Source organism: Somniosus microcephalus, chromosome 13, assembly GCF_052327205.1.
Source record: "Somniosus microcephalus isolate GS21.2 chromosome 13, FLI_Smic_1.0, whole genome shotgun sequence".
Classification (NCBI taxonomy): Eukaryota; Metazoa; Chordata; class Chondrichthyes; order Squaliformes; family Somniosidae; genus Somniosus; species Somniosus microcephalus.
The window spans coordinates 153,203,043-153,230,109 of record NC_140999.1 but is presented as its reverse complement, the minus strand read 5'-3'; the positions used below and the strand labels follow the sequence as shown (position 1 = coordinate 153,230,109).

Here is a 27,067-nt window from a genome sequence, read left to right as displayed (position 1 = left end):
GCTCAAAGATAGTTGCAACAGGTCTTGAAGAGAAAAGATGCCATACAGATGCTGCGGTGAGATAACGAATGCTGAATCATGCTGCACTCTGTTTTATTTGAATTAAACAAAATCACAACCAATTGTGAGGTAAATCAAGTGATCTAAACCACCTGTTTATGGGATGTGATATGAATTAGTCAGCTTATGTTGTTAGAAGAGCACTGATTGTAAGTATTGTTAGTAGCATCATAATCTTAACCATTTCCTAAACTATGCTTCAGCTCAGTATATTTTGTTTTTGTTCCTGTCAATTATTTCAGTGCAACCGCTGGCATACTTTTTTGAGTTGAGAAATTAATACTTCAGTGTTATAACCCAAGCTATGCTTGTTGTGTTGTCTCCTGTACTGCCAAGCATGGCAGTCAAGTCTCACAGCAGAACACTTATAAACTTAACTGAGCCATGGATGGTGACTCAGAGGATGGCTCTGCAGAAAGCTGCACGGGAAGTTCGAATCCACTGATTTTCAGTTGCAATGGAGACATCAGCCAGAGGAGTCCAAATCTGGACGAATTGACAACTATGGTACGAGTCTACAGCATAAAACTGCTCACAATTCAGCACTACTTTGGCAATCTTGGTGGATGGTGTGGAAACTGAAATAGTGTACAACAGGGGGTGTTCATCTCAATTTAGGCTAAGGCACATTGTTGGGACAGTGCAGAGGAAGCTTTAGACAACCTGGGCATGCTTGATGGCACAGTGCAAACAGAGCTTTACCCTGCATCCAACCATGCTGAAACCTGATTTAATCTTGATGGGACAGTGTAGAGAGAGCTTTCCTTTGCATATAACTCATGCTGTACTTGCCCTGGGGGAAACAATAGCAAAAAAATGGTTTAATTATATCCCTGCTTTTTTTCCCTTTAAGGTCTGGTACCTGGTTGTGGTAGGAAATTATTTTGTACAGCCTGCTGGTCTTGAAATGCACTATATACCTTCATCTAACAGTTTAATGTTGTGTAACCATGCTAAACACCTGTCTCACGCCACTTGCATATTGTTACAGGGAGGATAAAAAATCCCATTATTCAGATGCAGAGAGATGATGCTGAGCCTCTGAACACAGATGTGCAAACATCAGCCAGACACATCTGCTGGGTTTAAGTGACTCAACAGTTTTAGGTTACACTAAAAATACTTACACTCATGCAGGTATGAAATGCACAGTAGGTCATAAGGTACCAGAAGAAGCTGTATTCCCAGGACATTGTATATGAAGGACTGAACCACAACAGGAAATAAGAAGCAACTCCAAATGGCATGGAAAACAGTATCCTAGAGAAAGACAGAAGCAGCAGGAGTTATTCACAACCAATGATAATTTAAAAAAATTAAACTCCAAATGTTTAGCAGCAGGATCTTTTTATCCAGCGTCCATCACTGTCCACTTATAATTCCCCAGATTTAATTCACCACAATGACCTGTAATTTGTGTGTTGTCATAGCTGTGCATTTACAAGCGATTCTTTCAGGAATATCAGTCCCACCACCAAATGGCTGCTGTTTGGTTTTGTTGATGCGCTGATATTGCTCTGAATAGTTGTTGGTGAAATTTCATCGATAATTTTAACCTCACTTCATCAGAACTTCAATCTGTGTTTTAATAAATAGTCCCCATTACAGTTCAGGTTCTGCTCCATCACAAAATACTTCCTCCTTGTGCACACAGTGTGACAACAATTTGTACAAACAGATTAAGCAGGGTAAATCTTCGGTATGAAAGAAGAAATTTTCTGAAGGGTAGTAAACAACAAGCATGCTCAATACTCTGGGACTAGCTTTTAAATTAGATCCAAGCCATGATTGACCTCAAGATCTAAAGGCAAAGAATACATATTTTAAAAGATTTAAAAAAATTAAAAGGTCAAGAGGACTGGGAGTTGTATAAATGTCAGTTAAAGATAAACAGAGTAAATATTAGTAGAGGTAAAAAGGGAATAGAAAGGTAGATTATAGATAGTAGCGGAGGAGCTAAAGAACATTTTAGCAATATCCATTTCTCAAGGGACCTTAAAGACTAGAAAGTTCCTTTAAAGGATAAATTAGAGAGGATCAGGTAATAGCAGATGTTTTAAGTCAGTTCTTTGCATCATTCTTCACCAATGAAGACTATGGATCCAGTCATTTAAATTAGAAGTGGCTGCAAGTTTCAACACATCATCAGATGGTTACCCTAAGCCTAGTAACTCAGGCAACATTGGCAGACGCCCCTCTATCTAAAAGTGCAGAGCTTAAAACTTCTGCTGCGAGAGAGAAAACTGGAGAAACTTGTTTCAATCAATAGTTGGTGCTTCTTTAAATAGATTATTTGAGCATGCAGCTTGTAGCAGTCCTCTGATCTCAGAGACCATTCCAAACCCCAGCTCCAGATGTACTGCTTCTTGAATGCCCCGAAATGTAGTAAGAAAATATGATTCAAGATATCCTCACCAAGGAAGCAACTTGCCAAATCTTGTTCTTCTGCTTTTGCTGATGAGGAATCCAACAATGGGATCAGTGAAAGCATCCCAAACTCGACCAATGAATAAAATCAGAGCTGCATAGAAAGCCTCCATCTGAAACAGAGAAGGTTCAGTTCATAAATACACAAACTAAGTGTTAACCTGCACAAACGGACCCTGCACATTTGGATCACAATCGTGGGAAGTCAGTGATTTTAAACTCTCAACTACAACAGCACTAAAGGAATCAAAAGCCATCACAAACCCTCCAATGATTAAGTTTGATACAAAATACACCAGTACATATTCTCAAAAACTTGCATTTATATAGCACCTTTAACATAGTGAAATGTCCTACTACACTTCACACGAGTGTTAGGAACATAGGAACAGGAGTAGGCCATTCAGCTCCTCAAGCCTGTTCTGCCATTCAATGAGATCATGGCTGATCTGCGATCTAACTCCATATACCCACCTTTGGCCTATATCCCTTAATACGTTTGATTAACAAAAAGCTATCAATCTCCGATTTAAAATTAACAATTGATCTAGCATCAACTGCCGTTTGTGGAAGAGAATTCCAAACATCTACCACCCTTTGTGTGTAGAAGTGTTTCCTAATTTCACTCCTGAAAAGGTCTGGCTCCAATTTTTAGACAACGCCCCCTAGTCCTAAAATCCCCAACCAGCAGAAATAGTTTCTCTCTATCTACCCTGTCTGTTCCCCTTAATATCCTGAAAACTTCGATCAGATCACCCCATAACCTTCTAAATTCTAGGGAATACAACCCTAATTTGTGTAATCTCTCCTCGTAACTTCACCCTTGAAGTCCGGGTATTATTCTGGTAAACCTACACTGCACTCCCTCCAAGGCAAATATATCCTTCCTAAGGTGTGGTGTCCAGAACTGCTCACAGTACTCCAGGTGTAGTTTAACCAGGGTTTCGTACAGCTGCAGCATAACTTCTACCCTCTTGTACTCTAGTCTTCTAGATATAAAGGCCAGCATTCCATTAGCTTTTTTGATTATTTTCTGTACCTGGTCATGACATTTTAATGATCTATGTACCTGAACCCCCAAGTCTCTTTGGGCATCCACTGCTTTTAGATTTTCACCATTTAGAAAGTACCCTGCTCTATCCTTTTTCGGTCCGTAGTGGATGACCTCACATTTGCTTACATTGTAATCCATTTGCCACAGTTCTGACAATTCACTTAATCTATCAATAACCCTTTGTAATTTTATAAGAACTTAAGAAATAGGAGCAGGAGTCGGCCATTTGGCCCTTCAAGCCTGCTCCGCCATTCAATAAGATCACGGCTGATCTTCTAACTCATCTCCACTTTCCTGCACTATCCCCATATTCCTTGATCCCCTTAAGTATTCAAAATCTATCGCTCTCTGTCTTGAATATACTCAACGACTGAGCCTCCACAGCCCTCTGGAGTAGAGAATTCCAAAGATTCCCCACCCTCTGAGTGAAGAAATTTCTCCTCATCTCAGTCCTAAATGGCTGACCCCTTATTCTGAGACTGTGACCCTGGGATCTAGACTCCCCAGCCAGGGGAAACATCCTCTCTGCATCTACAATGGCCTCCTTCTGTGCCATTATAACTCTATGACCCTGTCAAGCCCTGTATAAATTTTGTATGTTTCAATGAGATCACCTCTCATTCTTCTAAATTCTAGAGAATGTGGACCTAGTCTACTCAATCTCTCCTCATTAGGACAATTCCCCCCATCCCAGGAACCAGTCTGGTGAACCGTTGCACCCCCTCTATGGCAAGTATATCCTTCCTTAGGTAAGGAGACCAAAACTGTACACAATATTCCATGTGTGGTCGCACCAGGGCCCTATATAATTGCAGTAAGACGTCTTTACTCTTGTACTCAAATCCTCTTGCAATAAAGGCCATTTGCTTTCCTAATTGCTTGCTGTACCTGCATGTTAACCTTCAGTGATTCATGTACAAAGACACCCAGGTTCCTCTGAACACCAACACTTCCCAATCTCTCACCATTTAAAAGATACTCTGCTCTTCTATTTTTCCTACCAAAGTGGATAACTTCACATTTCTCCACATTATATTCCATTTGCCATGTTCCTGCCCACTCACTTAGCCTGTCTATATCCCCGTGAAGCCTCCTTGCATCCTCCTCACAACTTACATTCCCACCCAGCTTTGTATCAGCAAACTTGGATATATTACATTTGGTCCCCTCATCCAAATCATTGATGTAGATTGTGAGGCCCAAGCACTGATCCTTGCGCTACCCCACTAGTTACAGCCTGCCAACCCGAAAATGACCCATTTATTCCTACTCTGTTTTCTGTCCATTAACCAATCCTCAATCCATGGTAGTACATTGCCCCCAATTCCATGAGCCCTAATTTTGTTTAATAACCTCTTGTGTGGCACTTCGAATGCCTTCTGAAAATCTAAATACACCACATCCACTGGTTCCCCCTTATCTATTCTGCTAGTTACAACCTCAAAAAACTATTAACAGATTTGTCAAACACGATTTCCTTTTCATAAATCTGTGCTGACTCTGCCCAATCCTATTATTATTTTCTAAGTGCCCTGTTTGCACGTCCTTGATAATAGATTCAAGCATTTTCCCTACTACTGATGTCAGGCTAACTGGTCTGTAGTTCCCCGTTTTCTCTCTCCCTCCTTTCTTAAATAGTGGGGTTACATTTGCTACCTTCCAATCCACGGGAACCATTCCAGAATCTATGGAATTTTGGAAAATGACAACCAATGCATCCACTATCTCTATAGCCACCTCTTTCAAACCCCTAGTGTGTAGGCCATCAGGTCCAGCGGATTTATTGGCTTTCAGTGTCATTAATTTCTCCAGTACTATTTTTTTACTAATACTAATTTCTTTCAGTTCCTCATTCTCGTTACAGCCTTGGTTCTTCACTATTTCTGGGAAGTATTTTGCATCTTCTTCTGTGAAGACAGACACAAAGTTTTTGTTGTTCTTCCATGGAGACAGACACAAATTATTTGTTTAATTTCTCAGCCATTTCCTTATTCCCCATTATAATTTCTCCTGTCTCAGTCTGTAAGGGACCCACATTTACTTTTGCTAATCTTTTCCTTTTTACATACCTATAGAAGCTTTTACAGTCTGTTTTTATATCGCTTGCTAGTTTATTCTCGTATTCTATTTTCCCTTTCTTTATCAATTTCTTGGTCCTCCTTTGCCAAATTCTAAAATCCTTAGGCTTACTACTCTTTTTGGCAACATTATAAGCCTCTTCCTTTGATCTAATACTATCTTTAACTTCTCTTGTTAGCCACAGTTGGACCACTTTTCTTGTGGGGTTTTTGTGCCTTAAAGGAATGTATATTTGTTGTAAATTATGTATTAATTCTTTAAATGCTAGCTATTGCTTGTCTACTGTCATACCTTTTAATGTAATTTCCCAATCTACCGTAGCCAACTTGCCCCTCATACCTATGTAGTTTGCTTTGTTTAGATTTAAGACCCTAGTTTTGGATTTAACTAAATCACTTTCAAACTCAATATAAAATTCTATCATATTATGGTCACTCTTCCCTAAAGGCCCCTTTACTACAAGGTTATTAATTAACCGTTTCTCATTGCACAATACTAGATCTAAAATAGCCTGTTCCCTAGTTGGCTCCTCAACATACTGAGCTAGAAAACTATCTTGCATACATTCCATGAATTTGTCCTCCACACTATTACTGCAAATTTGGTTTGCCCAGTCTGTAGATTAAAGTCTCCCATGATTACTGTATTACCCTTGTTACATGCACCACTAATTTCCTGATTTATACTCTGCCCTATATTACAACTACTGTTTGGGGGCCTATAAACAACTCCCACCAATGGTTTCTGCCCCTTGCTGTTTTTTTAGCTCCACCCAAACTGATTCTACTTCTTGATTTTTGGAGCTAAGACCCTTTCTCACTACTGTCTTTATCCCATCCTTTATTATCAGGGCTACCCCTCCTCCTTTTCCATTTTGCCTATTTCTTCTAAAAGTTAAGTATCCTGGAATATTTAGTTCCCAACCTTGGCCATTTACAACCACATCTCCGTTATGGATATTAGATCAAACCTGTTCATTTCTATCTGTGCTATTAATTCATCTATTTTGTTGCAACTGCTTTGCGCATTCAGATATAGTGCCTTTAGCTTTGACTTATTTCTATTTTACCCTGATGTCACCTTAGTCACTGATGCCTTATTACCTTTGTTACTCTCTCTGTCCCTTCCTGACCCACTCTGTTTATTTTTACCCAGAACTCTACTCTGCTCTAGAGCCTTGATATTTCTCTTGCTGCTTTTAAATTTACTCTTTCCTGAATCCTCCCACCCCCCCTTCATTAGTTTATGCTTTCATCTACACTGCCTACAATGCCGCCTATCTTTGTGTCATCGACAAATTTGGATTTATGACTTTCTATGCCATCATCTAAGTCATTGATAAATATTGTGAATAGTTGAGGCCCCAACACAGATCCCTGTGGGACACCACTAGTCACATCCTGCCAAGTTGAGTACCTACCCATTATCCCTACTCTGTCTCCTGCCGCTCAGCCAATTTCCTAACCAGGTCAATAATTTGCCCTCAATTCTGTGGGCTTCTACCTTAGCTAACAGTCTCTTATGTGGGACTTTATCAAATGCCTTCTGGAAGTCCATATAAATAACATCCATAGACATTTCCCTGTTTTAGTCACCGCTTCAAAATATTCAATCAGGTTTGTAAGGCATGATCTACCTTACACAAATCCATGCTGGCTCTCTCTGATCAGCTGAAAATTTGAGGTGTTCAGTCATCCTATCTTTAATTATAGACTCTAGTAATTTCCCAACAACAGGTGTTAGGCTAACTGATCTACAATTTCCTGGTTTCCCTCTCTCGCCATTCTTAAAAAGCGGAGTGACATGCGCAATTTTCCAATCTAAAGGGACGGTTCCTGAATCTAGAGAACTTTGGAAGAAGTTAGGGTATCTGCAATGTTCTCACCTACTTCCTTTAAAACCCTGGGATGGAAACCATCTGGCCCTGTGGATTTGTCACTTTTTAGTGCCATTGATTTCTTCATTACTGTTATTTTACTTATGTTAATTTTATTGAGTCCCTGTCCCCGATTCAATATTGGGATTTACAGCATGCTATCCTCTTCTACTGTAAATACTGACGCAAAATAATTATTCAACATGTCCACCATTTCCCCACTGTCATTGGCAGTCTCACCACTTTCAGTTTTTAAGGGGCCAACATTGCTCCTGACCACCCTCTTTTTCCTAATGTAATTGTAAAAATTCTTCATATTGATTTTGATATCCCTTGCAAGTTTCTTTTCATACTCCTTTTGTAGCTCTTTTTCTACCTGTTTTGTGACCCTTTGCTGCTCTTTGTATCTTTCCCATTCGCCAGGATCTGTGCTATATTTTGCGTTTCTGTATGCCCTTTCCTTTAGTTTTATGCTGTCCTTTACCCCTTTAATTGTCCATGGCTGTTTTTTTTGGCAAGTAGAGCTCTTGCCCCTCGGGGGTATAAACTAGTTCTGTATCACGTTAAATTCTTTTTTAAACATCTCCCACTGATCTTGTGTTATTCTACCCATTAACAGATTTGTCCAATTTACTGTGGACAGTCTCTGCCTCATCCCATTGAAGTCAGCCTTACCTAAGTCTAGAATCTTAGTAGCTGTTTCGCATTTCTCCCTTTCAAATGCTACGTTGAACTCCATCATGTTATGATCGCTATTGGATAAATCTTCTCGCACAGTTAGGCTGTTAACTAAATCTGGCTCATTACTAAATCTAAGATGGCTTGCCCCCTTGTTGCCTCCAGGACATATTGTAGAAAACTATCCCGGACACACACAAGAAATTCACTACCTTTCTGACAGGTGCTAGTCTGCTTTTCCCAATCAATCAATATGAAAGATAAAATCTCCCATTAAAACCACTCTGCCGTTGCAACATGCTTGTCTAATCTCTGCATTTATACAATCTAGCACTTCAGAGCTGCTACCAGGGGGGCCTATACACAACTCCCACTACAGTCTTAGATCCTTTCCTATTTCTTAATTCAACCCATAAGGTCTCCACTGGCTGCATACCTCTTTAAATCCTCTCTTCTCATTGAAGTGATTTCATCCTTAATCACTAAGGCTACTCCTCGCCCTCTGCCATTTTCCCGATCTGTCCTATAAACCTGATAACTTAGTATATTTAGTTCCCAGTCCTGACTGTCTTGCAGCCATGTCTCAGTAATGGCTACCATGTCATGCACTGCAATTTGAATTCATGCCTGCAGCTCATTCAATTTATTCCTTATACTCCGTGCGATTGTATAAAGAATGCTTATTTGGGCCACACACCTGAGCCTGTCCTTCAGCTGTGATGTTTTACTCACATGTTTCTTATTTCTCTCTCCTGGTTTAATCGCTTTACATCTTTTAGTTTTCCACTTACTTGTAGTGCCTAAAGCAAATTTCTGACCGCTACTCTACTCCCTTCCATTTGTTTTTGAACTACTATTTGTACTGCAATTTCCCCGAGCCCTCCCCCCATTTACTAGTTTAAATACCAGGCGGGCTTTGAGGCGTGTGGGGGGTTAAAATCGGAAAACCTGGGGGTCGGGACCCCCCCCCCCCCGCCCCGGCCTGGTTCCCGACACCTAGCCATTTTAACCCAGGCATGTCTGATTGTCCCGAATCAGTCCCACCTGCAACAGGTGGGACTGGTCTTTAGGGTCCTTAAACAGCACTCATTGGCCTTTATAATCCCATTTTAACAGGCCCTGTTTAACCCTTTTCCCACGTAAAACACGCCTGGTGGGGATCACGCCTGTGAAACCTGGCGTGAGCACTATTGGCTTGCTGACTATCAGTTGCAGGTCAACCATTAAAGAGGAGATTTGATCAGTCATCATTTGCAGGTGGCAGGACTTTGTTGTCTCAGGCCTGGGGCAACTTTTACCAGGCTTAACCACACCTGTGGAAGGTTGGAGCCTCACACACTTCTCCAGTGTGACCTCCTGCGAAACCCCTCTCGCCAGCCTCACTCAGCGCTTCCTCAACTGAGGCATCTACCAGAAGCATGGGAGGCCTTTTTTCCCTTCCCTTCTTGGCATGAGAGGACCTCCAGCCCCATTCGCGAAATGACACACGCCACAACTGCAAAAGTTGCCATCAGAATTTTTATGCAAAACAACTGATGGCATTTTTACAGAATACACAACGTTTCACCCAAGTGACTACCCCCTTGTGACTATTTGTGCTTTATTTTCCTCTTACGGGTGCTCCTATGTAGTGGTTCCCCTGTGGCTTCAGCAGATGTGGAGGCCCCTTGCTCACTTTCCTGCTGCTCCGGTCTCGACACCTTTGGCGGGCGTCCCCTGGGGTGGCGAGCCTGTGAGGGCTCGTCAGCAGCTCCTGCGGCTGTGCAGGGGTTGAGACGTCTATCTCACTTTGGTGTGGACTCCGGCGGGGCTCTGACCGAGGGCTCTGCAGTGGCATGGAAGTGTGAGCGCTTGGAGAGGAACCCCCACTTCCTTGAGGTCTGTCACCAACCTCCCTCTCATGGGTCAGCTCCCCCTCCGCGCCTGCAAGTGGCTTGAGAGCACCTTGCTGCACATCACGGGGGCCATGGGGACCTGTATCTGCAATGGCAGTCCTACTCAGAAGGACTTCCATGAAGGTCTGATACCTCTGTTCAATAGATGCCCATCGCTCAAGAGAGGTCATTCAATTCTGAACACTCACCATGTTTTCCATACCCTGGAGACTAAGCTCCTCCATGGCCGTAGCCCTCCTCTCCTCTACCGTAGCCAGCCTTACCACGGAGGCAGCAATCATTTTCACGTAGGTAGCCATCCTTTCCGTGTTGATGCGTTCATGCGCCAATGACTCCACAAAGGCTCTGCTCATGTTCGCTCCACACTCGCAGCGACCCTAGAGACAAAACCTGCCAGAGACGCCTGCATCTGTGCCTGGAGTTCCATCACCTCTGATCTTGTGGATGGACCCAGAGGCAGAGGGTCGACATGCAGCTCAGCCAAGCTGGCAGAGTCCTGCACCCTCTGACGAGGACTCTCCACTGCTGTCCCTGTCTCCACAATCTGCTGATGCTCACTTGTGAGCTGTGATACACCAGGTGACAACTCTACTCTACGTCCCGAAGGTCCCACCGAGGTGTGAGTGTCTGCGCTGGTGCTGGGTGCGCTTATTTCTGCTGACTCTGCGCCCTCAGAGGTTGCAGATTCCTCTGAGGAGTCTGGCATCTCAGGCTCTTCCTCCTGCACACTGGGGACAGGGGCTCTCGCTGGTCCTGTGGGGGAGTCAAGGAAAAGGTTAGAGATGTGATGCCAAGGTTACATGCACATTGCATTTTGCAGATGATCATAAGTCCATATGATGTAGCTTCAGAATCATTATCAGCGACTCATGCAATGCCAACGAGAGAGATGGAAAACTATTCTGTCACCAGTTTGCGTGGATGCACCTGTCTCTCCTTCCCCAACCTCCGCATCTATGTCAGCCCCAACAATCTCCAGGACACCTTCCTCCCAGGGAGTGAGCTGGGCTAATGAGGGTGACCCTCCTCCTGTCCTGGCTCGCTCTCTCCTGTTGTGAGCTCTCTTTTCCTGCAATGAGGGAGACAAGTGGGGGTTGAGTGAGAATGAAGGAGTGAGTGCAGAGATTGCATAGCATAGATACTTAGAAGGAGACAAAGATGGAGTGAGGTTGCAAGACCAAGGGCCCTCTCTGTGTGTTGTCAGTTGTGTTCAAAGCATCAGAGTGAGAGGGAGTGTGAGGGCTGCATGGTGGAAGAGTTATGTGAATGTGAGCATAGAGAGAGAGGGAATGGGTAAGGGTGCATGGATGTGAGTGTCAACATAAGAAATAGAAGCAGGAGTAGGCCAATCGGCCCCTCGAGCCTGCTCCGCCATTCAATAAGATCATGGCTGATCTGATCCTAACCACCAATCCACTATCACAGAACCATCTCCTGAATCTAACAGAATTAGACACACGAAATAGGAGCAGGATCAGGCTACACGGCCCCTGGGCCTGCTCCGCTACCCACAGGGCCATGACCGATCTGAACCTAGACTCATGTCCAAATTCCTGCCCGCTCCCCGTAACCCTTAATTCCCTTTACTTCTAGGAAACTGTCTATTTCTGTTTTAAATTTATGTAATGATGTAGCTTCTACAGCTTTTTGGGGCAGCATATTCCATGGACCTACCACCCTCTGAGTGAAGTAGTTCCTCCTCATCTCAGTTTTGAAAGAGCAGCCCCTTATTCTAAGACTATGCCCCCTAGTTCTAGTTTCACCCATCATCGGGAACACCTTCCCCGCATCCACCCGATCCAACCCCTTCACAATCTTATATGTTTCAATAAGATCGCTTCTCATTCTTCTGAACTCCAATGAGTAGAGTCCCAATCTACTCAACCTCTCCTCATATGTCCATCCCCTCATCCCCGGGATTAACCGAGTGAACCTTCTTTGTACTGACTCGAGTGCAAGTATGTCCTTTCTTAAGTATGGACACCAAAACTGTACGCAGTATTCCAGGTGCGGTCTCACCAATACCTTGTACAACTGAAGCAATACCTCCCTATTTTTATATTCTATCCCCCTAGCAATGAAAGCCAACATTCCATTGGCCTTCTTAACCACTTGCTGCACCTGCATACTAACCTTTTGAGTTTCGTGCACCAGGACCCCCAGATCCCTTTGTACTTCAGTACTTTCCAGTTTCTTGCCATTAAGATAATAACTTGCTCTACGATTTTTCCTGCCAAAGTGCATAACCTCACACTTTCAAGTGGGATGTGGAGGAAGAGATTGCTAAAGCTGAGTGCTGGTGAGGAAAGGCAATGGGGATCAGATTGAGGGTGATGGAAACTTCATACAGTACTTACTTTTCCAGTGCAATGAAGGTCATGGAATCTTTTCCTGCACTGCATCCAGGTGCGCCGTGTGAGCCCCAAGGAGTTGACTTCACCAGCCACCTGTAGCCACACAGCCTTGGTCTGACTGGGAGGCCTCTTCCTCCCTGAAGAAGGGAACAGGACCTCCCTGTGGGCCCTAGCACCATCCAGCAATGCCTGGAGTGAAGCCTCATCAAATTTGGGGGCAGCTCTTGCCCTTCCACTGGCTGTTGCTCCTGCAGGCTCCTGTGCCATCTCAATGGTGAAGCTTGGAAGCCTGCAGAAGAAGCAAGGCTTGCTGTGGGCCCTAAAAGCAGCAGCAATGGTGACGTCATATTCTGCGACTTTCTGACTGGAAATACTCAATTGCCAAGGCTTCCCACACGTTGGAAATCAATTGGCCAATTGAGCGAAAATTGCATCAATCTCACAGACCCATTTAGATTCGTGGGGGAAACACCAAATTCGGGGAACCCAACAATTCCACGCACCCGAGTTAAAATCGAGCCCTATTTATCCTTTTCACTAGGACCCTGATCCATACCGATTCAGGTGGAGCCCGTCCCAATGATACAGTTCCTTCCTGTCCCAATACTGGTGCCAGTGCCTCATGAAATGAAACCCTTCTTTTCCACACCACTCCTTTAGCCACGTGTTTACTAGCCTAATCAGCTTATCGCTACGCCAATTTGCACGTGGCTCAGGTAATAATCCACAGATTATAACCCTTGAAGTCCTGGTCTTTAATTTAGCTTCTAGTTCCTGGTACTCCCCAAACAGGACCTCTTACCTATTCTTCCCTATGTTGTTAGTTGATGGATCACAACGACTGGATCCGTCCCTCCCTCTCCAATATCCTTTCAAGCCGGTTCGAGATGTCCCTTACCCTGGCACCATGTGGGACTCTCGATCTTGCTTACAAAAGGATGCCATCTGTCCCCCTAATTATAGAATCCCCTACATTTACCAGATTACACTTCCTCTCCTCCTCCTCCCCCCTTAGGACAGCCTCCTGCTCCAAAGTGCCTTGGTTTACATTCTGGCTGACTTTCCGACAGTCTTTATCCTTATCCTCACAGGTAGCAAGTACATCGTACCTGTTGGATAGGATCATTTTCTCTGGATCCTCGTTCCCTTTCTTACCTGGGTTCCCCTTACTCTGCACTCTATCGGTCACACCAACCCAGTTCTGAACCTGCACTTCTCTATGAGTTGTGACTGATGTCTGGAGCAAACTGTCCAGGTACTCCTCCCCCTCCCTTATGTGTCGGAGTGTCTCCAACTCACACTCCAGCTAAATGACTCTGAGCCGGAGAGATTCAAGATGGAGACATCTCCTGCAGACGTGTTTGCTTGGGACAGTCTCGCTGTCTACAAACTCCCACATACTGCAGTTGAGACACAAAACCTGCCCTGCCATATCTTAGTCTAACCTTATTTTATTTATTTAATTAGTTAAAGTCTTTATTCAAGAACTATTTATAGTTATTAATTAGTTTAACTAATTAAGTTATAAGTTAGCAAACAAAATATGACAACGGGCCACATGAGCTATTAGGACAGGCGAGAGGTAGGCTTTAGGGAGCGTCTTAAAGGTGGAGAGAGAGAGAGAGAGAGAGAGGTGGAGAGAGCTGGAGGTGGAGAGAGCGGGCGAGCGAGGTGGAGAGAGACGGGCGAGAGAGGTGGAGAGAGCGGGCGAGCGAGGTGGAGAGAGCGGGCGAGCGAGGTGGAGAGAGCGGGCGAGCGAGGTGGAGAGAGCGAGCGAGAGAGGTGGAGAGAGCGAGCGAGAGAGGTGGAGAGAGCGAGCGAGAGAGGTGGAGAGAGCGAGCGAGAGGTGGAGAGAGCGAGCGAGAGAGGTGGAGAGAGCGAGCGAGAGAGGTGGAGAGAGAGAGGTGGAGAGAAAGAGAGAGAGCGAGCGAGAGAGAGGTGGAGAGAGAGAGAGAGAGACAGAGAGAGGGGGTGGAGAGAGAGAGAGAGAGAGAGAGAGAGGTGGAGAGAGAGGGGTAGAGAGAGAGAGAGAGATGGAGAGAGAGAGAGAGATAGATAGGGAGGGGTGGAGAAAGAGGGAGGGAGGGGGTGGAGAGAGAGAGAGAGAGGGAGGGGTGGAGAGAGAGAGAGAGAGAGAGAGGGGGGTGGAGAGAGAGAGAGAGAGAGCGAGAGAGAGGTGGAGAGAGAGAGAGAGAGCGAGCGAGGCGGAGAGAGAGAGAGCGAGCGAGGCGGAGAGAGAGAGAGCGAGCGAGGCGGAGAGAGAGAGAGCGAGCGAGGCGGAGAGAGAGAGAGCGAGCGAGGCGGAGAGAGAGAGCGCGAGCGAGGCGGAGAGAGAGCGAGCGAGCGAGGCGGAGAGAGCGAGGGGGAGAGAGCGAGGGAGCGAGGCGGAGAGAGCGGGCGAGGCAGGCGGAGAGAGCGGGCGAGGCAGGCGGAGAGAGCGGGCGAGAGAGGCGGAGAGAGCGGGCGAGAGAGGCGGCGAGAGCGGGCGAGAGAGGCGGCGAGAGCGGGCGAGAGAGGCGGCGAGAGCGGGCGAGAGAGGCGGAGAGGGCGGCGAGAGCGGGCGAGAGAGGCGGCGAGAGCGGGCGAGAGCGGGCGAGAGAGGCGGCGAGAGCGGGCGAGAGAGGCGGCGAGAGCGGGCGAGAGAGGCGGCGAGAGCGGGCGAGAGAGGCGGCGAGAGCGGGCGAGAGAGGCGGCGAGAGCGGGCGAGAGAGGCGGCGAGAGCGGGCGAGAGAGGCGGCGAGAGCGGGCGAGAGAGGCGGCGAGAGCGGGCGAGAGAGGCGGCGAGAGCGGGCGAGAGAGGCGGCGAGAGCGGGCGAGAGAGGCGGCGAGAGCGGGCGAGAGAGGCGGCGAGAGCGGGCGAGAGAGGCGGCGAGAGCGGGCGAGAGCGGGCGAGAGAGGCGGCGAGAGCGGGCGAGAGAGGCGGCGAGAGCGGGCGAGAGAGGCGGCGAGAGCGGGCGAGAGAGGCGGCGAGAGCGGGCGAGAGAGGCGGCGAGAGCGGGCGAGAGAGGCGGCGAGAGAGGCGGCGAGAGCGGGCGAGAGAGGCGGCGAGAGCGGGCGAGAGAGGCGGCGAGAGCGGGCGAGAGAGGCGGCGAGAGCGGGCGAGAGAGGCGGCGAGAGCGGGCGAGAGAGGCGGCGAGAGCGGGCGAGAGAGGCGGCGAGAGCGGGCGAGAGAGGCGGCGAGAGCGGGCGAGAGAGGCGGCGAGAGCGGGCGAGAGAGGCGGCGAGAGCGGGCGAGAGAGGCGGCGAGAGCGGGCGAGAGAGGGGGCGAGAGCGGGCGAGAGAGGCGGCGAGAGCGGGCGAGAGAGGCGGCGAGAGCGGGCGAGAGAGGCGGCGAGAGCGGGCGAGAGAGGCGGCGAGAGCGGGCGAGAGAGGCGGCGAGAGCGGGCGAGAGAGGCGGCGAGAGCGGGCGAGAGAGGCGGCGAGAGCGGGCGAGAGCGGGCGAGAGAGCGGGCGAGAGAGGGGGAGAGAGAGGGGGAGAGAGCGGGCGAGAGAGGGGGAGAGAGCGGGCGAGAGAGGGGGAGAGAGCGGGAGAGAGAGGGGGAGAGAGGGGGAGAGAGGGGGAGAGAGGGGGAGAGAGCGGGGGAGAGAGGGGGAGAGAGCGGGCGAGAGAGGGGGAGAGAGCGGGCGAGAGAGGGGGAGAGAGCGGGCGAGAGAGGGGGAGAGAGGGGGAGAGAGCGGGCGAGAGCGGGCGAGAGAGGGGGAGAGAGCGGGCGAGAGAGGCGGAGAGAGCGGGCGAGAGAGGCGGAGAGAGCGGGCGAGAGAGGCGGAGAGAGCGGGCGAGAGAGGCGGAGAGAGCGGGCGAGAGAGGCGGAGAGAGCGGGCGAGAGAGGCGGAGAGAGCGGGCGAGAGAGGCGGGCGAGAGAGGCGGAGAGAGCGAGCGAGAGAGGCGGAGAGAGCGAGCGAGAGAGGCGGAGAGAGCGAGCGAGAGAGGCGGAGAGAGCGAGCGAGAGAGGCGGCGAGAGCGAGCGAGAGAGGCGGAGAGCGAGCGAGAGAGGCGGAGAGCGAGCGAGAGAGGCGGAGAGAGCGAGCGAGAGAGGCGGAGAGAGCGAGCGAGAGAGGCGGAGAGAGCGAGCGAGAGAGGCGGAGAGAGCGAGCGAGAGAGGCGGAGAGAGCGAGCGAGAGAGGCGGAGAGAGCGAGCGAGAGAGGCGGAGAGAGCGAGCGAGAGAGGCGGAGAGAGAGCGAGAGAGGTGGAGAGAGCGAGCGAGAGAGGTGGAAAGTGCGAGCGACAGAGAGGTGGAGAGAGAGAGCGAGAGGTAGAGCGAGGTGGAGAGAGAGAGAGAGAGAGAGAAAGAGAGAGAGAGAGAGAGAGAGGGAGGGGTGGAGAGAGAGAGGTGGAGAGAGAGACAAATGCTAATGGAAAACAGCTCCTGCAGCTCTGTCGAAGCATGGTTCTGTACATTGTCAATGGTAGGTTCATGGGAGACTACCTAGGAAGATCCACCTATTGCTCACCTCTTGGCTTCAGCACCGTAGACTATATGATTACGGATCGGGACCCATCCTCTTTCAGAGCATTCACAGTCAAACCACAAACAACACTGTCAGATCACAGTCAAATTACTGCATATCTTAAAAGGACAGAAACAACCAACATAGAAACACAACCCAGTAAGCTGTACAACATCAAAAAATCCTACAGATGGGCCAAAAACAGCACAGAAAAATACCAGAAAGCAATTAGCAATCAATCAACTCAAGCTCTCTTGGACACCTTTCTGGAAAATACATACACACACAATAAAGAAGGCGTAAACCGGGCAGTGAATAACCTAAATAATATTTTTGATAATTTGGCATCAATGTCAAACTTGAAAGTTCGCAAGAATAAACCAAAAACAAAAAACTACGAAAAATGGTTTGACTCAGATTCCCAGAACATGAGGAAAAAACTCAGAAAAATATCAAACCAAAAACACAGACAGCCAGAAAACGAGGAATTACGCCTTACTTATTGTCAGGCACTAACACAATACAAAAACACACTCAGAACCAAGAAAGAGCAGTATATTAAGAATACACTCAGCTCCATTGAGGAATCCATTGATTCCGATTGTTTCTGGGACAACTGGAATACATTACACAAAAAAAACACGACGAATTGGCCATTCAAAATGGAGACACATGGGAAAACCATTTTGAAAAATTATACCAGAAAAACACACTAACCCCAGAGCAATACCAAATATGCAAAAAACTGGAAAAGCTCGAATTGGCCATAAAAGATAACCAAAACCCGCTAGACCCCATAATAACTGAAAAAGAGCTAGTTGAAAAACTCAAGGACCTGCGACCAGGAAAAGCTTGCGGTGCAGACGGCATCCTAAGCGAGATGATTAAACACACGGACGATAAAATGAAATTGGCTATCCTAAAACTCTTCAACTTGGTTCTGAGTATCGGTTACTTCCCTGATATCTGGAACAAAGGACTCATAACGCCCATATACAAAAGTGGAGACAAAGCTGACCCAAATAACTATCGAGGCATCTGTGTAAACAGTAACCTGGGGAAGGTATTCTGTAGTATCATAAACAAAAGACTTATAAACTTCCTTGAGGAGCACAATGTCTTGAGTAAAAGCCAAATTGGATTCCTGCCAAACTATAGAACATCAGATCATATCTTCACCCTACAGACCCTAATTGACAAACATGTTCATCAAAACAAAAGCAAAATTTTTGCCTCCTTTATAGATTTCCAGAAGGCTTTCGATTCCATCTGGCACGACGGTCTATTCCTGAAACTTATCGAAAGTGGTGTAGGGGGAAAAACATATGATGTAATTAAATCAATGTATACAAACAATAAATGTGCAGTTAAAATTGGAGACAAACAAAATACTTCCCACAGGGGCGTGGTGTGACGCAGGGCTCGCCCATCTCACCGACACTCTTTAATATTTACATAAATGAATTGGCAAAACTACTTGAACAATCTACAGCACCCGGCCTCACCCTATATGAATCCAAGGTTAAATTCCTCCTCTATGCAGATGACCTGGTTCTGCTGTCACCAACTAAGGAGGGTCTACAGCAGAACCTGGATCTGCTGGAGTCATTCTGTCAGACCTGGGCCCTGACAATAAACCCCCAAAAAACCAAAGTCCTTGTGTTCCAGCAAAGATCCAGACATCAGGGACCCAGAATAAATTTCACACTAGGAACAACTAAAATTGAATAAACCACTAACTACACATACTTGGGCTTAAAAATCAGTTCTACGGGAAATTTTCATCTGGCTGTGAATGAACTGAAAGAGAAAGCTAGAAGGGCTTTCTATGCCATTAAAAAATCAATCCAAATAGAAATCCCAATTAGCATTTGGCTCAAAATGTTTAAATCAGTAATTGAACCAATTGCACTCTATGGCAGTGAGGTGTGGGGACCGCTAACACAACAAGAATTTGTAAAATGGGACAAACACCCAATTGAGATCCTACATGCAGAATTCTGTAAAAGTATCCACTGGACTCAAAGGAAAACCGTAAACAGTGCATGCAGGGCAGAACTAGGCCAATATCCATTAATAATCACTATCCAAAAAAGAGCCACCAAATTTTGGAAACACCTAAAAATGAGCAACCCCCACTGCTATCATTACGAAGCCCTGAAATGCCAAGAGAGGACCATAAAGAAGAATACCCTCAGTCAACTAGTCCTGGGACTCAGTGAAGTAACTACTAACACTACTAACAATAACCAGCCCCAGGACAGTGACAGCGTAACACAAAGAATTCGACCCAACACAATCGTCACTAAGCAAAAGGAAAAATATCTGACATATTGGGCAGAAACAACAAAAACCCAAAACAAACTCAATTGCTACTTGGCCCTAAACAGACAATACAACATGGCTGATTACCTGACCATGGTAAAGGATAGCAAACTGAGAAAAGCCTTGACAATGTACAGACTTAGTGAACATAGCCTGGCCATCGAAAAAGGCAGACACAGACAGACCCGGCTGCCAAGAGAGGACAGGATATGCTCTCACTGCAGTCAGTGAGTGGTGGAGACAGAGATGCACATCCTCGCAGCTTGTGGAAAATATCAGGGCATCAGGGAGAATTTCTACCCAAAATTCACAAAAATATGCCCTGAATTCAGAAATTGGAATGACGACCAAAAACTCCCATACCTACTGTGGTAAACCACTGTTTGTTATTGTTGTTGTTGTTGTTGTTGCACACTGTTGTGCCTATGCATGCCTCAGCTGACTCCGCCCCTGGCTCCACCCACATGCCCGGGTATAAAGGTGACTGCTCTGCAGCCCCCTGCCCTTTTGGATACCAGGCAACCACGAGAGGCATGCTCTGTTCTTTGCTAATAAAAGCCTATTAATTAACTCTCTGTCTTTTATGAGGAATTGATAGCGCATCAATGTTATTAGCAAAACAAAATGTCGGGTCCAAATGCTGAACAGCAGGAGCTGCATCAACCGACAGCGCCAAACGCTAAGCAGCAGCTGCTGCTGCGAGCCCTCAGACCAACATGCCTGGACCTAGACCCCCAAGAAGCAGGTTCGGCTACCAAATTCGCACAATGGCTGCGTTGCTTCGAGGCTTACCTGGAAGCCTCAACTGTGACCCTAGACGAAAACAAGCTGAAAATCCTGGCCTCAAAGGTGAGCCACCAAGTTTATACACTAATCCAGGACGCGACGACCTACGCGGCGGCTATCGATCTGCTTAAAGGGCAATACGCACGCCCGGTAAATACGGTCTATGCCAGGCACCTCTTAAGATCCCGCAGACAGCAGCCCGGGGAATCGGTGGAGGCTTTCATACGGGCACTACGGATACTCGGCCGAGGCTGCGATTGCAAAGAAGTATCAGCCGCAGCACACACGGAGGGACTGATCCGAGATGCTTTCGTTGCGGGTCGAAGGTCCAACTACTCCCGGCAGAGACTGTTGGAGAAGGGAGAAATAGACCTGAAAAAGGCAGTGTCCCTCGCGCTCTCGCTCGACGCGGCCCACAGGAATATGGACGCTTTCTCCCCTAACCGCTCCGCACCGTGGACGCCGCAACCTTGGGTCATGGGACCGCCACCTCCAACTGCTGCAGCAATGTCCAAGGCACAGAAATGTTATTTTTGTGGCCAGGCAAAACACCCCAGAGCACGCTGCCCGGCGAAAAACGCTACCTGCTCCGGCTGCGGGAAGAAAGGACACTATGTCAGCGCCTGCAAAGGTAAAACCGCTAACGCCAGCAGCGCCGCGTGCGAACCGTGGGGGCAGCCATCTTGTCCGCCATCTTGGGCTCCCCCAGCCGCGTGGGGATCGGGATCATGGGCACCGCCATTTTGTCCGCCATCTTGGACGCCTCCAACTTCAATCACGGGGGACCCGGATTCAACCACCGCCTCATCTGACGTCCACATCGACTCGCTTGACCATACACTGGCCTCCGTGACGCTGGACCAATCTCTCCCTCATCAACTGTCCAGGTCCATGATGGACATTATGGTAAACGGCCACGCCACTACCTGCCTTTTTGACAGCGGGAGCACGGAGAGCTTTATCCACCCTGACACGGTGCGCAGTTACTCTCTCCCGGTCCTGCCGATGCGCCATCGGATCTCTATGGCTTCCAAAGCCCAGTCAGCGGACGTCGGTGGCTACTGTGTAGTGACCCTTTCAGTACGGGCACAGAATACAAAAATTTTAAACTTCTGGTCCTGCCCCATCTCTGCGCTGCCGTTCTACTGGGGTTGGATTTTCAGTGCCACCTTAAAAGTGTCACATTAGTGTACGACGGACCCCTCCCCCCACTCACAGTCTGCAGCCAGCAGCTTTTAAATCGCCCGCCGCGCACCATTTGCAGCCTCTCCACCCTTAAAGTCTCCCCCCCCTCCTTGTTCGCTAACCTCACCCGCGACTGTATGCCCATTGCTACCAAAAGCAGGCGTTACAGTGCCGGGGATAGGAGCTTCATTAAATCCGAGGTAGCGAGACTCCTGAAGGAAGGGATTATTGAGAGTAGCACCAGCCCATGGCGAGCACAAGTGGTGGTGGTGAAGACTGGCGGAAAACAGCGCCTAGTTATTGACTACAGCCAGACGATCAATCGCTACACCCAGTTGGATGCATACCCACTCCCCCGCATATCTGACATGGTCAATCAGATAGCACAATACCAGGTGTTCTCGACGATTGATCTGAAGTCGGCATACCACCAGCTCCCCATCAGGGCTGAGGACCGCCAGTACACAGCTTTTGAAGCTGACGGTCGTCTCTACCACTTCCTCAGAGTTCCCTTCGGCGTCACCAACGGGGTTTCAGTCTTCCAACGGGAGATGGACCGGATGGTTGACCAGAACGCGCTCCAGGCCACTTTCCCCTATCTAGACAACGTCACCATCTGCGGCCACGACCAGCAGGACCATGATGTTAACCTAGAGAAATTCCTCCATACGGCCCAGCGGCTGAATCTAACATACAAGGACAAATGTATGTTTCGTGCCACGCGCCTTGCCATTCTTGGCTGCGTAGTGGAGAACGGAGTCATCGGCCCCGACCCCGACAGAATGCGCCCCCTTATGGAGCGCCCCCTCCCCCACTGCCAAAAAGCACTGAAGAGATGCCTAGGGTTTTTCTCGTACTATGCTCAGTGGGTGCCCAACTATGCGGACAAAGCCAGACCCCTCATCAAGTCCGCCTCCTTCCCCCTGACAGCAGAGGCATGTGCAGCCTTCACTCTCATAAAAAGAGATATTGCGAAGGCCACAATGCACGCAGTGGATGAGTCCATCCCTTTCCAAGTGGAGAGCGACGCATCCGACTTTGCCCTAGCTGCAACCCTTAACCAGGCGGGGAGACCCGTGGCCTTTTTCTCAAGGACCCTCCAGGGCCCCGAGATTCGACACTCCTCTGTCGAAAAGGAGGCCCAGGCCATTGTGGAAGCTGTGCGACATTGGAGGCATTACCTGGCCGGAAAACGATTTACCCTGCTCACTGACTAGCGTTCAGTAGCTTTTATGTTTAATAAAATAAGCAGAGGGGCAAAATCAAGAATGACAAGATCTTGAGGTGGAGAATCGAACTCTCCACCTACAATTACGATATCTTGTACCGGCCCGGGAAACTCAATGAGCCCCCAGATGCCCTATCACGTGGTACATGCGCCAACGCGCAGGTTGATAGACTGAAGACCCTCCACAATGACCTCTGCCACCCGGGCGTCACCAGGTTCTTCCATTTCATCAAATCCCGTAACCTGCCCTACTCCATCGAGGAGGTCAGGACCTTGACCAGGAACTGCCAAATCTGTGCCGAGTGCAAACCGCATTTTTATAGGCCTGACAGAGCGAGCCTGATCAAAGCCACGCGCCCCTTCGAGCGGCTGAGCGGCGATTTTAAAGGGCCCCTCCCCTCCTCTGACCGCAATGTGTACTTCCTCAATATAATTGACGAGTACTCCCGTTTCCCATCCCTTGCTCAGACATGACCAGTACCACGGTCATTAAATGTCTGAATGACCTCTTCGCCTTGTTCGGTTTCCCTAGCTATATTCATAGCGACAGGGGCTCATCCTTTATGAGCGACGAACTTCGCCAGTACCTGCTCGCGAGAGGTATTGCTACAAGCAGGACCACCAGCTACAACGCCCGGGGGAATGGCCAGGTGGAAAGAGAGAATGCGACGGTCTGGAAGGCAGTCCTTTTAAACTTGAAATCTAAGGGCCTTCCGACCTCTCGCTGGCAGGAGGTCCTCCCTGCGGCGCTCCATTCCATTCGGTCACTGCTCTGTACAGCCACCAATGCCACCCCTCATGAGAGAATGTTCTCCTTCCCCAGGAAGTCCACATCGGGGATCTCGTTACCGACATGGCTGACTTCTCCAGGACCCGTCCTACTGCGGAAGCACGTGAGGTCCCATAAGACTGACCCCCTGGTCGAGAGGGTGAGCCTCCTCCATGCCAACCCTCAGTATGCTTACGTAGCGTACCCGGACGGGCGGGAGGACACAGTCTCCACACGAGACCTCGCACCTTCGGGTGCCCCTGTGACACCACTATCGCCACCCACCACTAGCCACACCCCGACCCCTGTAGACGGCATGCCGCAGCCCCAGGACCCGCCATTGACTACACAACCTCTCAACGAGACGCCAGGTTCGACGTTGGATGCTGCACCATCACCGCCGCTGCTACGACGATCAGGACGGCATACAAGGCCACCGGATAGACTTAATTACACAAACTTTTAGTTTACACGAACTTTTAGTACACTTCACCCCGCCGGACTCAATTTTAGACAAGGGGTGAATGTGGTAAACCACTGTTTGTTATTGTTGTTGTTGTTGTTGCACACTGTTGTGCCTATGCATGCCTCAGCTGACTCCGCCCCTGGCTCCACCCACATGCCCGGGTATAAAGGTGACTGCTCTGCAGCCCCCTGCCCTTTTGGATACCAGGCAACACGAGAGGCATGCTCTGTTCTTTGCTAATAAAAGCCTATTAATTAACTCTCTGTCTTTTATGAGGAATTGACAGCGCATCACCTACTAGGGGAACAGAGAAATTGTGTAACCTTAGCGGCACACTATGTTACAGCTTGCCATAAACAGAGGGACAACCATTAAATCTAAGAGTATATACAAATTATACGAATGTATATTTATACACTCAGGGATATATCTGTTCAACCATAAATGTTTTTCGATGCTTTGGCAACATAAGATGTACCTTGTCATGCCAATAAAGCGATTTGAATTGAATTGAATTGAAATTGAGAGAGAGGTGGAGAGAGAGGGGTGGAGAGAGAGAGAGAGAGAGAGAGAGAGAGAGAGAGAGGGGTGGAGAGAGAGAGAGAGAGGGGTGGAGAGTGAGAGAGGGAGGGGTGGAGAGAGGGAGGGGTAGAGAGAGAGAGAGAGAGAGAGAGAGAGGTGGAGAGAGAGAGGGAGAGAGGTGGAGAGAGAGAGGGGTGGAGAGAGGGAGGGGTGGAGAGAGAGAGAGAGAGGGGTGGAGAGAGAGAGAGGGGGTGGATTGAGAGAGAGGGGTGGAGAGAGAGGGGTGGAGAGGGGTGGAGAGAGAGGGGTGGAGAGAGAGGGGTGGAGAGAGAGAGGGGTGGAGAGAGAGAGGGGTGGAGAGAGAGAGAGAGAGGGGTGGAGAGAGAGAGAGAGAGGGGGTGGAGAGAGAGAGAGAGGGGGTGGAGAGAGAGAGAGAGAGAGAGGGGTGGAGAGAGGGGTGGAGAGAGAGAGAGAGGGGTGGAGAGAGAGAGAGGGGTGGAGAGAGAGAGAGAGAGGGGTGGAGAGAGAGATGGAGAGAGAGAGAGAGAGGGGTGGAGAGAGAGAGAGAGAGAGAGGGGTGGAGAGAGAGAGAGGGGTGGAGAGAGAGAAAGAGGGGTGGAGAGAGAGAGAGAGAGGGGTGGAGAGAGAGAGAGAGGGGTGGAGAGAGAGGGGGGTGGAGAGAGAGGGGTAGAGAGAGAGAGAGAGAGATAGATAGATAGGGAGGGAGAGAGGGGTGGAGAGAGAGGGGTGGAGAGAGAGAGAGGGGTGGAGAGAGAGAGAGGGGTGGAGCGAGAGAGAGAGGAGAGAGAGAGAGAGAGGTGGAGCGAGGTGGGGAGAGAGAGAGAGAGAGAGAGAGAGAGAGAGAGAGAGGGGTGGAGAGAGAGAGAGGGGCGGAGAGAGAGAGAGAGGGGCGGAGAGAGAGGGTGGAGAGAGAGAGAGGGGTGGAGAGAGAGAGAGAGAGAGGTGGAGAGAGAGAGAGAGGTGGAGAGAGAGAGAGGGGTGGAGAGAGAGAGAGAGAGGTGGAGAGAGAGAGAGAGAGAGAGGTGGAGAGCGAGAGAGAGGTGGAGAGAGAGAGAGAGAGAGAGAGGTGGAGAGAGCGAAGTGGAGAGAGAGAGAGGTGGAGAGAGAGAGAGAGCGAGAGAGAGCGAGGTGGAGCGCGCGAGGTGGAGCGCGCGAGGTGGAGAGAGAGAGAGAGAGGTGGAGCGAGGAGAGAGAGGTGGAGAGAGGAGGAGAGAGAGAGAGAGAGAGAGAGCGAGCGAGAGAGAGAGGTAGAGAGAGAGAGAGAGAGGGAGGTGGAGAGAGAGAGAGAGAGAGAGAGGGAGGTGGAGAGAGAGAGAGAGGTGGAGAGAGAGAGAGAGGTGGAGCGAGAAAGAGAGGTGGAGAGAGAGAGAGAGAGAGGTGGAGCGAGAGAGGTCGAGAGAGAGAGAGAGGTGGAGAGAGAGGTGGAGAGAGAAAAAAAGAGGTGGAGAGAGAGAAAAAGATTCCGATTCAGATTCGATTGATTTGCCATATGTAACAAGTACAATGGAATGCTTGTTCCCCGTAGGGACGCGTCAGCTTTCCATACAGCGCCGCGTTCAGAGTCAATACAATGGCTTCCCGTGGCAGTGGGAGCACGATGTCCCTCAGCCGCTCCGTCCTCCTCTTCACTGCGGCCTCCTCCTCACTGTTGCCGGCTCCACGTGTGGTGGCCTGCTTCTCCCGCTCTGGCTACCATGCCGGCTCCCCTCCTCCCATCCGGACTGTGAGTTACCCGAAATGGAGCTGCCGGCCAACGTGCTGCAGCGTGTCGTGAGTCTGCTGCTCGTTGCGCTGCGCTCCCCTGCCCGACTCGCCAAACACATCGTCGGGATGTGAATGCTCCAATGCGGCCTCCTCTTCACTGTCTCCACGCTTCACGGCCCGGGGCCAACTTCTCTCTCTTCACAGGTCGGCCTCTGGCCGCCATGCTCGGCTCCCCTCCTCCCAGTCAGAATTCCTTCCCGCCGAGGCCGAGGAGCTGCCGGCCGATGTGCTCCAGCGGGTCGGCTTGGCTGCTGCTGCTGCTCACCGCGCTGCGCTGCCTCTGCCCGACTTGCCGAGCACCTCGCTCCGGTTGCGGGAGCGAGCGGCGAGAGCTGGCCGCCCAAAACAGGGAGAGCGATCTCAGCACCGGACCGTCACGGCCGCCATCAAAGAGAGGTGGAGAGAGAGAGAAAAAGAGAGGTGGAGAGAGAAAGAGAGAGGTGGAGAGAGAGCGCGGTGGAGAGGTTTAGGGAGGGAATTCCAGAACTTAGGGCCGAGGCAGCTGAAGGCTGCAGCGATTTAAAAAAAAACTGGGCTGCACAAGAGGCCAGAATTGGAGGAGCGCAGAGATCTTGGAGGGTTGTCGGGCTGGAGAAGGTTACAGAAGTAGGGAAGGGGGAAGCCATGGAGGGATTTGAAAACAGGGATGAGAATTTTGGCTGACCTACATTGGCGGACTGAGAGCCAACGTAGGTCAGTGAGCACAGGGGTAATGGGGACTTAGTGTGGCAGCAGAATTTTGGATGATTTAAGTTTACGGAAGGTTGCAAGGTGGGTTGCCGGCCTGGAAAGCATTGGAATAGTTGAGTCTACTACCACTATTCCACCACTATCACAAACATTTCTATAGTCCTTCTCACACAGAAAGCCCAAAGTGCTTTGAAAGGAAGAGGAGAATCAGTGGCCATCCAGTGCAGAGAAAGTGAAACTAGAAGAAATAGAGCGTGGCTAAAGGAACTATAATTACAAGGATTTTGAGGAAGATTTTGAGAAATGGAAGACATTAAGGTGGGGGATCCAGGGGGAAATCGCATAAGTGGCTGAAAGCCTGGTCACCAATGGTGGAACAGAGGAAGTGGGAAACAAGGAGTAACCATATGATAGAGTAGCAGAAGATGCAAACAGAAA

General features: G+C 49.1%; 1 protein-coding gene across 4 annotated transcripts in view; it reads right to left on the bottom strand.

Moving 5' to 3' along the window:
• The window catches only part of LOC147108678 (sodium-dependent lysophosphatidylcholine symporter 1-like), a 129,477-nt gene that overhangs the window by 91,396 nt on the left and 11,014 nt on the right, over positions 1-27,067 (bottom strand). For all 4 annotated transcript variants that reach the window (XM_086005376.1, XM_086005377.1, XM_086005378.1 and 1 more), the window contains 2 exons: positions 2,476-2,600; positions 1,188-1,320 (listed from right to left, as the gene is read on the bottom strand). In XM_086005376.1, the coding sequence (XP_085861502.1) occupies positions 1,188-1,320; positions 2,476-2,600 (258 nt within the window). The remainder of the gene's footprint in view (positions 1-1,187; positions 1,321-2,475; positions 2,601-27,067) is intronic.